The 12,802-nt window shown below is 34.2% G+C and overlaps 1 protein-coding gene across 1 annotated transcript; it reads left to right on the top strand.

The window, feature by feature from the left end:
• Nucleotides 1–10,550: 10,550 nt before the first annotated feature.
• On the top strand, nt 10,551–12,498 carry LOC111397378 (thaumatin-like protein 1b). Its single transcript, XM_023024275.1, has 2 exons — nt 10,551–11,461; nt 11,997–12,498. The coding sequence occupies exons 1-2, from the start codon at nt 10,707–10,709 to the stop codon at nt 12,154–12,156; spliced, it is 915 nt and encodes a 304-aa protein (XP_022880043.1). The 5' UTR covers nt 10,551–10,706; the 3' UTR covers nt 12,157–12,498.
• The last annotated feature ends 304 nt before the right edge of the window (nt 12,499–12,802 follow it).

Here is a 12,802-nt window from a genome sequence, read left to right as displayed (position 1 = left end):
TCTTAATTGTTAGGGATAATTATTTCATCTCGACCTTGTTTCTGCATCTTCCGTACTGATTCTTGGCATATTTTTATCCATAAATTAACTTTTAAATTAATTATGATTGATTAAGAATTGGCTGCATTTATGTCTAAAATTTGGATCACTCACATTGACAAATTTTCATGGGAAAAAACTACTATTTTCCATGGAAAAAGTGACAATTTTCATGGAAAATAGTGGTTGTCAAACAGACAAAGTTGGAAAAATGATTATTTTCATGGAAAATAATGGCTATCAAACACCAAAATTTGGAAAATTGCAACATTTTCTAGGTTGAAATTTAAGGCAATCAAACACGTGTAATTAACTTTTTCCATGTAAATAATTTCCAGGCAATTGAATTACCTGGAAAATATTTTCTTTCCATACAATTTTCCTACTTGCAATCAAATGCGCCCTTATAGATTAAACAAATAATTTGTATTATTTAGAACAATTAATAGTGCGAGGTAAGAAAAATGAAAACAAGAACAACATTCGATTCAATGTGATTCACCCTCAATGTGAGAGCTACTGCACTAAGTACTACTACTGAGTTGTATCATATTATATATAACACTTAAATTTTTTGCCTGGGGCTCGCATTCATCAAAGGTCCTACTACCCCTCCAACCCCATCAACCTTTCCACGAAGGTCAAATCGCGAGTGAGGGAAAAAAAATATGTACAGTAGCATCTGTGGTGGCCATGGGTGGATTTGACAGTGGGCTGCACCTACTATTGTCCAAGCCCAAATACACTAAAAATAAAAAAAATAAAAAAATAGCAAAAAAGTCAAAGTTATAGTTTACACCAATTCAAAAATTAGGTGTATAGTTTTAAAATTCAAAATACAAGTATATATATAATTAATTAAAAATATTTATTAAATAAATAGAATAAAATCATAGTTATACAATTAGACCCTGTCTGTCGTTGATTATTGAATGGATTAACAGCCAAAATGCAGTTGTTACATTTGAATATAGATCCCACATGTGAGTTTGCTAGTAAAAAAATAAGGCTGATAACAGGCAAAAAATCAATTTCTTGGCCTAAAAAATCAATCTCAGATATGCCCTTAATGGTCGCAGATCCATAATTATAGGTCATAATTTATTTATTTGTAATATATTATCAAATTAATTAGCCACTGATTATTTCAAGGTCACGAATAAAATTTTTTATAGATCACAATTTATTTCTCGGTCACATATTTTCAAATTTTTTAGTCTCAAATTATCAAATTTTAAGATCATTGTTTAACAGTTAGTCACATAAAACTAAATAGTTGATCACATACACCAAACACTCAACCCCCGATCCCGATCCATCGCCAATACTTGATCACAAATCAACCAAATAGTTGGCCACAAACATTCTTCATCCCAACTCGTTGTCGTCGTCAACTTTGCCAACAATAACACAACATCACCACCTCACCACTATATCACCACCACTCTGACCAGATCTGAATCTACCAACCCACCACGATCGCTACCACCAAACATACCAAAATACCCAACCCACAACCTCACCAACACTACCTCTATCACCATTGCCAACACCTCCGGCAGCTACAGAAAGATAGACAGAAAAATGGCCACCATTCCATCCCTTAATTACAAATAACCATCACTCACAGTTTCGAGCCCTGCTATAACGGCACCACAACCACAACCACCTCCAACAACAACAAAAACGACCAACACCATGCAATTGCCGCCTGCACCACACCACCGTACATAGATCCGTCCCCGGCACCATCACCAACAACAACAAAATGACCACCAACACAAAACCGCTACCTACACAACACCACCATACAACTGCAGCCTACACCACACCACACCACCACACACTGATTCGCTCCTGACACAAACCATAACCACCGCCAACAACAACCCACCACCAGCACCCAATCGCCACCTACAATCCTTCTTCTCTCAACCAACCTTCAATCGCACCTTCCCCATGGCGACTCCAGTTCTGCAGGCTGAGTTTTGAAGATTTATGGGAAACATGGTCAAGATATGCTTAACTGGAGGCTATGGTTTTGACGCACTTGATGTGGCAGCAAAGGCGCCTTTAACATATATGTGTCCACTGGTTAAGCTCCACCTTCCATTTCCCTCGGTCTAATTTGATCGTGTCTCTTTTTGGCTGAGCTCTACTTTCCATTCCTCTGAGTCTTCTTTGGTCATGTCTCTCTTTAGACTAGTTCACAGAGAGAGAGGGGGGAGCCGGCCCCGGGGGGGTAGGGAGAGAAAAGAGTAAATTTAACCAATGCTCACTGAACTTTAGACTTGATTACTACTTGCTCACTCATCTTTTACGGGTTACTGAATACTCACTCATCTTTCCATATAGTTACTCATCCACCACTCGTCTCTTCAAATAATTGGGCAACTTTTGCGGCAACTTTTCAACAACTTTCGACCACCAAAAATGTCAAATTTTGATACTGTTGGAAAGCCCATGACGTCCTCTTCAATTACCGCCCAAAATCTCCCTATAATTCCAAGGGATTCGATTGGAAAATTTTCTTAAAATTGCCTAAAAATTCTGAAAATCAGCCCAGATTTTCAGATTTTTTGGGCAACTTTTAAGATAATTTTTCGGCAACTTCCGACCATCAAAACTGCCTAATTTTGATACCGTTGGAAAACTCACAATGCCCTCTTCAATAACCACCCAAAATTTCTCCATAGCTCCAAAGAATTTGATTGGAATAACCCTACAAAGTCAGCATCCCGAAAAGGCAAAAATGCTGACAGAGTTCAGGATGCTGACTTTGTGGGTTTATTCCGATCGAATCCTTTGGAGCTATGGAGAAATTTTGGATCATAATTGAAGAGAACATTGTGGGCTTTCAAACGGTATCAAAATTTGGCAATTTTGATGGTCGGAAGTTGCCGAAAAACTATCTTAAAAGTCACCCAAAAAATCTGAAAATCTGGGCAGATTTTAAAAATTTTTGGGCGACTTTTAAGGCAATTTTCCAATCGAATCCCTTGGAGTTATAGGGAGATTTTGGGTGGTAATTGAAGAGGATATTGTGGGCTTTCCAACGGTATCAAAATTTAACATTTTTGGTGGTCGGAAGTTGTCGAAAAGTTGCCGTAAAAATCGCCCAATTATTTGAAGAGACGAGTGGTGGATGAGTAACTTTATGGAAAGATGAGTTAGTATTCAGTAACCCGTGAAAGATGAATGAGCAAGTAGTAACCAAGTCTAAAGTTTAGTGAACATTGGTTAAATTTACTCGGAGAGAAAATAATTAGGGTTTTAATTGGATAGATGGGATAGAGTGAGAGTATACATTTGAAATTTATTATTATTATTATTATTATTATTATTATTATTATTATTATTATTATTATTATATAAAATTGTTACCTTATTTTTGCATAAATAAATTTTGAACCTTATTTTTTAAATTCAATTTTTAAACACGATGTAATTTTCTAAAAAATTTAGGTTTTAATTGTAATCTATTAGCCCACCAAAATCTTTGGCCCACTTATTTATTTAATTTTAGGCCCAAATTTTTTTTTACCACAAACTTTTTTAATTTGTATCTATACCCAATTATTCTATCTTTCTTCACTTCATTTGCAAAATCACAATTGAAATAATTTCCAAAATCAATCTTTAAACCCTATCTTTTTCACCCACCCGAGCCATCAACGGTCGACCAACTGCCATCGACCGCATTAAGTATTTTCATGTTTAGATAGTGGAATGCAAGAAAATCAGGGAGGCATATGTGAAGGCAATATAGACCGACTTGGGTAATTTTTCTCCAACAGAAAATTCTTTCAACTTGACGGTTTATTTTTGTTATTCAGAAAATGAGTTCTTAGTTTTTTGAGATTTTTTTCGTTTGTAGGTGAAGCATTTTGATTGACAGTAAAGAAGAAGGTCCATCAATCCAGAGGCTGTTGAGTGTTGAACTAGTTGAGGAGGTTGGTTCTCTGACTTTAGATGAAAAGTCACATTTCATAGCAAATAGTAAATTGGTTTAAAGATTTTAACTTACTATTTACTGTCTTAGCCTACAACCTCTTGTAATTGTGCATTCATGTGTATTATTTTGGTGTTTAAGAAATAATTATATTGTGCAAAACAAACCATGGACCTTAGAAAGTGATACTGCCTACTGGGAAACCGCCAAACCCAAAAAAAAAAAAAAAAAAAAAACATGTTAGCTTTGCCAATTGCTTGCCTTTCCTTCCACAATTTCATTGTGCAATTAATTAATTAAATTCGCCCGACCGCCCTTGTTAGGCTAGTATCTACTCTTGGATTCTTGAAAGTTGGAATTGGAAATTTGGAAAGCTATCTATTATAGATGAATTTTATGTTGTAAAACATCACCGGGTACAACTACAATAGATAACTTATATTATGAATTTTTCTTGTTATATATAAATTTTATTCATACATTAATTTTTTAAAATTATTTGCGCTCCCGTAATATTAATTCTTGACTCCGCCCCTGGTGATGGCATTGCTAAGATCAGAGGCGGACCCAACCTTTTTGGATTGTGGGGTAAAAAATTAATGTGTAATTTTTGAAAACAATATAATATTAATGAAAATAAGTTAATACGCATTTTGACACATTAAAAACGTCTTATAATTATATCATTATCAATATTGTTAAATAAATTTTGCTACACGTATGTTTTGTTTACCATGTCATTTATGGATGTTGGGCTAACGGCGAATAAATTAAATTAGTTGTAGAAGGTAAATGAATTGAAATAAAATTCACATTTAATTTACGAAATAAATGAAATTTAATTATAACGAAAAAATAATTTGAAAGTAATTCAAATTACATTTAATCCATAACGATTTTAGAATTATTGACGTCATTTTTCATATAAATATGTAAATTATATTGAAAAATTTATCGTACAAAAATAACAAACGTTAATGAACTAATTAATTTTTTTTAAAAGAAAAACGAGTTAAATGCTTGATGTATATTTAACTATTTTCAATATATGTTTGGACTATTCGATATGATTACAATGTAATTCTCGAAACGAGCTTCTAGATGATGTAGGCGATTTGAGGATTCAGATAGTATACGATCATTGGAAAATTTTAAAAGTTAGCATATTATCGAAATTTTCGAAATACTAATTTGGACGGCCTATTTTGACACATCGTAACTTTTGCTATGGTCGATCATTTCACACGCCATTAAGAAGCGAAAAACTAGGTCATGAGCGTTTCAAAATGATAGTAAGAATGTAATGTTTCGACTTCATTTGACATGTATTAAAGTAGGTCGTAAAACGGTTAAAACAACTATTTTCTGGGGGAAAATAATTGTGGGATCATTTGACCCCCACATGAACCATGTGGGTCCGCCTCCGGCTAAGATCATAGGTTATGAGCTGATTGATGACGGGAACCAGAATTTACTTGTCTTCACTGAAAAATGCAGAAAATGTAGAAAAATTCAACACCTTATCACAAAAACGACGTTTTCAATTTTGATGGCCGGCTGCTTCATGGAGCACGCAAATGTTGAAGCAAGAATAATGCCACTTCTGATTTTGATAGAAAAATGGCTTATTGCATTTGTTTTTCGCATTTTATTTGGGCAGATGTCTTCTGTTGAGAAAGTCAAAGAAGCTGACATCTCCTCGTGAATTATTGAACCAGGTTGCAAAACTGCATTACGATGGAACAGATGAATATACTTCCGTTTTATTAATGTCGAATATTTCATTTTCACCCACATTAGAACGCAATTATGAATTTTCGTTTGGTGCTTTCAAGTTTCATATTTAGGGCAAAGGACATTGAATCTGGAAAATATCACTTCCCACTTGTCTTCATTTATTGTGCAAAACATGAGGGATTATATCTCACATCTCTTGAGTGAATTGAAAAGTATATTCAAATAAAATTTGAGCCCTAGTCGAAGTTTGTGAACTTTGAATAACCCACCAAAATACAATTGCCATATTTATAGGAAGTTTTTCAAAGATAAAATGATTAGCCATTTATTTGTGAAAACAAGGTTTTGAATAGTGATTTTTTAGAGAATATATGGTTAAGAAGTGGGGAAATGTTTTGATTTTACTTGCAAAATATTTTATTGTGTAAATGTATGGTTGAAAATGAGTATATGAAATTAAAGAGTTTTGGAATAATAGTTATGAAATAGAAATTAAGTTGTTTGAGGATATTTTGTAGAAAAACTTCCAATAATTTGTCTTCATAAAGTTAGAAAATTACTGTCGAGCTCGACTCATACCGCTCTATCGAACTAATTCAATTCACCGTACAAGCTCGCTCTTTGATGGGATGGCCCGATCGACTCTATAATATCTCCCAATTTGGCCACCATTTTGTAGGAATGAAAATTGGTAGAATAGTGTTTTTTTTTTTTTTAAATGAATGATTGAAAAAGAAAAAAAAGTTTTTGATTTAATTTTAATATTATTTTATAAAATATTGTATGATTAAAAATAAAAGAGTTGAAAATGAAATGTAGTGGAATAGAAATTAATCCGGACCAAACGGAGGCTATATATCTATTTTTATCCTCATTCTACGAAAAATCCGCCGCTCATCCCATTAACGCTAATTTTCTATAACGAGTCGAGTCATAGGCATAACATTCAACTGGACAAAACATTGTCTCATAAGAGTTGCCTTTTGAAATTCTCAACCTGTCATCAGAGAATTTGGCCCACGTACGACTCTTTATGCGCAGCTAAAGCCGCCAGCGGCTTCTATCACGGCCTATAGGTCAAGTGGGACGTTCGTACTATAGCGTTGGGTGAAAATATTATTATTTTATTACCCGTGTGATAGATTTGTACACAAACTTTATGTTATTGGCGTTTTACATTTTAAAATATTATAAGCTAAGTCCTGTTTGTTTTTCATTTTTTTTAATTAAAATGAAAAATATAACCGTTATCCATCATATCAAATCATCAAATTTGAATTTCTATCTCTTGTGTGGAGTTCATGACAGCTATATTTTTCATTCTCATTTTAATTGTTGCCAATGGCTAGTTATTATATTTAAAAAAGATTTTGTAATTATACAGTGAAAATTAATTTTTTTTTTTTAAAAATAAGAATGGACAAAACGACCAAATAAAACTAGACCAAATCAGATCAAATCAAATCAAGCTGTTCGATTTGGTTCTACAAAATAAATAAAAAATTAATAGTTCTAGAATCAAGAATCAAACTCAATAATTAAATTTTATTATTTTTATTTATATTTAGTTTTTACAGGTTAGTAAATCACAGTTCGAGCCAAAAATTTCAAAACTCAATTGAAAATTAGAACAAAAATGTCATGTACTTTCAGTTTCTCATTTCTCAATATGGAAACTAAAGACTCAACCCCTAATTCATTTCTCATTTCGTCTCTTTTTTTAATTTATACATTCCTCGCCCTGCAAAAAAAAATCAAAAAGTCGGTCAAATCGGTCAAATCAAATCGAGTTGGATTAGTTTGGGTTGGTTGGAACCAAAAAATTGGTTTGGTTAGGCTAATTTTAACCATTAAAAAGTCGGGTTGTGTTGATTTTGGTTTAAGCAACCAACCCTTTAATTAAGCGACCCAACCCGCAAATACAATTTTTTTATTTTTTTATTTTCATATTTTAAAATTTATCTTTTTAAATGTGAAAAATGAAATAATAAAAACACAAATATAATTTTGTCTCAAATAATTTGTTTACCGTTTATATTTTTTTTACAAAAACTCTAAATATAAAAAGAAAAGAAAGTAAGAAGAAGAAGTGTTTGATATAAATTTCGATTTTAGATTGTACCACCATTGCTTTCATTTTAGTATAATTGGTTGTTGATAAATATCGGATCTATATATATGATGATTTTGGAAAAAGTAATTCTTTACCATTTGCATTATATATATTATTGATATGCATTACGTTACAAAAAATGTATATGAATATAAATTTTTTTAACTCAATATAGGTAGACAATATTTTTTACTTGCACAAATTCCAAATCGATTAACAAAACCAAACTGACCCAAGCTAATTTGATTTGGTTTGGTTCGATTTCAACGACTGGATTGAGTCTATTTGGGTTGGAATTTATCCAAACCGATCAAGTCGATTTTGGTTTCCATTTCCAGTTGGACTCAAAATCAATTCAAACCAAACCATACCCAGTCCTATGCTCAACCATCATCGTCACATGGATTTTTTAAATTGAAGTCTCAACATTCAATTCTTCTTTCTCAATATTCTCTCTTTTTTTTTTCTTATTCAGTGATGAAATTAGGACCGAACCAAACCAAACCAAAATCGAATGGTTCGATTCCGTTTTAGTTTCATATCTTTTTAAAAATAATAATAAAATCATTTGATTTCATTATGAAAAAAAAATCTTTGGTTTATTGTTCGATTCAGCTATCTTGGAACAAGAATACAGAAATCGATAATTCAAATTTATCAACAATTTCAGAAAGGGGAAATAAAAATGAAAGATTGAACTTTTATTCTTCTCGTAAAGTATTATCAGAATACTTGTTTTTCTTTCCACGCGAAGATTTATTCGAAAAGATTCCAAGTTGGGACCAGAGAGATTTTTTCCTGCATAGTCGTGTTCGGAGCGTAATTATCCCTTAGCTGTGATTTACGAAAGTAAAAGCCAAAAGAGAAAAAGCAAGATTGATATGCAAGCAAACAATCAAAATCGTGGATTCAGGAAATGATGCGGGCAATCATAGTAAATTTCATTTCACGTAGATGTCAATAAAAAAGGAATATGGAGAATAAGATTCTCAAGAAGTTTCTTCGGCCTGCTTAGCCATCATACTGAGGAGGTGGCACAGTAAAACATGATGTCAAAGTCAAGCAATCTTAAGAATTTCATTTCCTTTAAAACGATTATGGCCCCGTTTAGTACTCATTTTTTTCAAAATATATTTTTCTCTCTCTTCTTTTTAATCATATATCCTTCATTAAAATAATATTATACGTAAATAAAATTTTTATTTTTATTTTTCAACCACATATTTCTCATTAATTTACTATTTCAAAATGTATTTTTACATAAAAATGACTCCCAAACACTCTCTATGTATATCAAGAATTAAGCTCCTTTGTCAGAAAGAATTTGACATTCTTGTTGACAGATACTTGCATGGATTACATGAAGTGGGACCCATGTGAATAAAAAAGCCCAAAGAATTTTTACTCGGCCCCCTCCCTAGCAGCATAGCGAGGTTGGTCGATTAATGTCTTAGTTTGTAGTCATTGATATTATTCTTAGTTCACAGAATGACAATTATGAAAGTCATTCGAGACCTCTTTGTAAAAAAAGCAAAAAAAATATTTATACTCATTTAACCTCTATTTATGTAAGATAAAAATCAGACTTTTAGTAGACTTCAATAAAAAATAGAATGTGCTGTTGAAAATTTGTAGAGCTCATAAAACGTTTAATTGAAATTAATTGTTAACTTTGCTTAAATTTTAATCAATTTTTTAGTTGACCAAAAGAGGGACTTAAATATTTTACCGAAAATGCTTCTTGTTCATATCTATTACAAAATAATAAGGTGTCAAAATGTAAGTGGTGAATTTTTATATTCTTTTGATGAGATTTTGATCTAATTAAATCTCGTCACATTATCTGTTGATGACTCATTATGTAAATTGTTATGTATACGTAGGACGACTGTTATTTTAAGCTCAATTTAGCATTAATTGAATATGAGTGGCAGCTTGCAACAGTTGCTATCTTTATGAGTTTACACTGGGCTGTAAAAGCCAATTTGCATGAATGAAATTCCATGTAAGAGTAAGGGACATCGTTGATGTAACCATCAATACAATTGAATATCTTATCATGACAACCTTGCCTTTCACTGAAAGAATCTCATTGGCCTAATCATCCCATTAATTTACTAAACCATTAATAATCAAATATAATAAGGAGAAGTAAGCTCTCCTATTCACTAAGATGAATCGCGTTTGAGGGACTTGGCCGAAGGACTTGAATGGAATTCATGTTTTTATCTAAAAAATGAAGAAATCGCTATTGAACGTGAGCGAGTAAAGTTCGATTTTGAGTCTTCATCGAACCGATGGATCCATATGCTTTGAGACGAGGAGACCAAGTGTAGCAGCGTAGCTGTTTTTAATATAGAGGGTTGCATTACATTTTATCTTTATTTTTCAGTTTAAAATGAAAAACGATTATAATTAATTATTGATTTAGATTCTTACAAATTTATTGAAATAAAATTAAGTGATTGTTTGGTATGGATTTTGATAATTGATTTTTTGACTGTTAGAGATAAAGTGGAGAGAAGAATTAAAAAATGACGATTGAAATAGTAAAATAATGGTAAAAAAATTAATTTTAATTGAATTAATAGCTGTACCAAATAAGCTCTAAGACTAATCGAGCTGCAAAAAAAGCCGGCATTTTGACGAACCCATGCCCGGAGGCCCCATAACCTCTATAAATAACTCCGCCACCCCCGCTAACCAGAAACCTCTCTCTCTCTCTCTCTCTCTCTCCTAATTTACAATAAGGCGGCGGCTTGGGCACCTCCCTCCACCGCCTCTCACCACCTCCTCCTTTTGTTTACCCCAGCTCTCTACATATACATACAGTCACATACGTACGTATACTGTATTACACCTTCAATGGCGCAATTCTACTTGCACGTTCTCCTTCTGACGCTCTCAAGTTTCCTTCTATCAAGTAAAATTTATTCAGCGTCAACATTTACAATTGTAAACAAGTGTGAGTTCACAGTTTGGCCAGGCATTTTATCAAACGCCGGAATTGCGCCACTTCCCACCACAGGTTTTGCTCTGCAAAAGGGTGAGACGAGGACAATTGACGCGCCTTCTTCATGGGGCGGCCGATTATGGGGTAGGACTCTATGCAGAGAGGACTCCACCGGAAAATTCTCCTGCGTCACAGGTGATTGTGGCTCAGGAAAAATGGAATGCGCCGGTGGTGGTGCCGCTCCACCTGCAACTCTTGCGGAGTTCACGCTCGACGGTTCAGGCGGAATGGACTTCTACGACGTCAGCCTGGTCGACGGGTACAACGTTCCGATGCTGGTGGTACCACAGGGTGGCTCCGGAGCTAATTGTACTACTACTGGATGCGTGGTGGATTTGAACGGCGCATGTCCGTCAGAGCTCAGAGTTACAAGCAGCGACGGCGACCACGTCGCTTGCAAAAGCGCTTGTGAGGCATTCGGACAAGAGCAATACTGTTGCAGCGGCGCCTACGGCACACCCGACACCTGTAAACCCTCGTCATACTCGCAAGTTTTCAAAAGCGCGTGTCCACGCGCATACAGTTATGCGTATGATGATAAGACAAGTACGTTCACATGTGCCGGGGCCGATTATATCGTAACGTTCTGTCCGGCACCAAACACGAGGTAAATTTACGAAAATCCCCATAATTGCTCACTTTTAGGCAGATTTTATCAAGGGCGCTTTTGTCCATTAGTTACCATTCATAAAAGCCTGTAAATTTGAACGTTAGGCTGGCAATTCCGATGTAAGCAACGGGAGGAAAAAATAAAAATCTCTATTAATTCATGAGGCCATTTTGTTAAGGAAAATGTTAAATGAACACAATGGTTGACACAAAGGATGACACCACACTCACAATCGAGGTGTGGGTTTCATGCAAATAAAATATTGTCGACCTCTCGTGTGAGTGTATTGTGTCAATCATTGTGGTAGTATAGCATGATTGTTTTGATAAGTTACTATTTCATATTTAATTTAAGAAAGCAATAGTATACCGTCTTGAGTATAACTGGATTGTCAACCAAAATTATTATGTTTGGGATCAATTATTGTGTGTTATTATCCAAAGTTGATAACTTATTGTCTTGGACCATGCACATTGTACATGATCATTTTCTCTACTTAAATTTTTTACCAACTACATTTATCTGCGTGCAGTCAAAAGAAATCGGACGGGCAAGCCCCAGGCAACGGCACGATGGTATACGAGGGAGCATTCGATGCAAGCGGTGCCCGATCGACACACACTCAGCCACCGGCCTTGGCTGGAGCCATCGCTATCCTGGCGGCAATGTGGCAGTTGCGTCGGCTCTTATAATTTCTTTCTGTTGACATCGTTTCAATTCTTTTTTCAAGATGGACCCATCAAGCTTGTCGGAATTTGGGCCATGAAGAAAATTTTAGGGCCCATGTGACGAGGAATTGAGTCATTAAGGAAACAATTAGACACGAGTTAGGATTGAAGTTGAGAGAGTTATAGGTAGTGGTGAGATTTATTTTTTTCCTAGTAATATTTTTAGTTTCATTTTATTTTTAAATTAAGATTGGCGGGGGAGATTCGTTTATTAGGTTGGCAAAATCAGTATGAATTCACTGGCGATATATTTGTTATGCAGTTACTTACAGCTTCTTGATAGTAAAATGAGACGACTCCAGCTTCTTTTGTATGTACTGCACAATATATTTTACCAACCAAATTGTTGGATCCGATGGCAAAATGATGAGAACCAAAATCCATGTTTATAAAGGGTTACAATTGTCATTAAACAATATGTCACTGATAAAACACGAAAAAATTGAAATCTTGGATGAAAATAATGTGCATAGATGGTTTGAATTGTCCAAATATGAATTTTTTAACGGTAAACAACCCGTCCTAATATTCACAATCAAGAAATATTTACTCTATTCCTAATAGACCCTGAAAGGAGAAGCAAGAAAGAATGCTAAAAAGCTAGTAGATG

This window comes from Olea europaea, chromosome 7 (genome assembly GCF_002742605.1).
Source record: "Olea europaea var. sylvestris chromosome 7, O_europaea_v1, whole genome shotgun sequence".
Lineage (NCBI taxonomy): Eukaryota > Viridiplantae > Streptophyta > Magnoliopsida > Lamiales > Oleaceae > Olea > Olea europaea.
This window is presented reverse-complemented; position numbering and strand designations above follow the sequence as displayed.

Coding starts and splice junctions, on each gene's coding strand:
- LOC111397378 (XM_023024275.1), top strand. CDS start 10,707: ATGGCGCAATTCTACTTGCACGTTCTCCTTCTGACGCTCTCAAGTTTC. Junction 11,462..11,996: donor TGTCCGGCACCAAACACGAG/GTAAATTTACGA, acceptor ATCTGCGTGCAG/TCAAAAGAAATCGGACGGGC.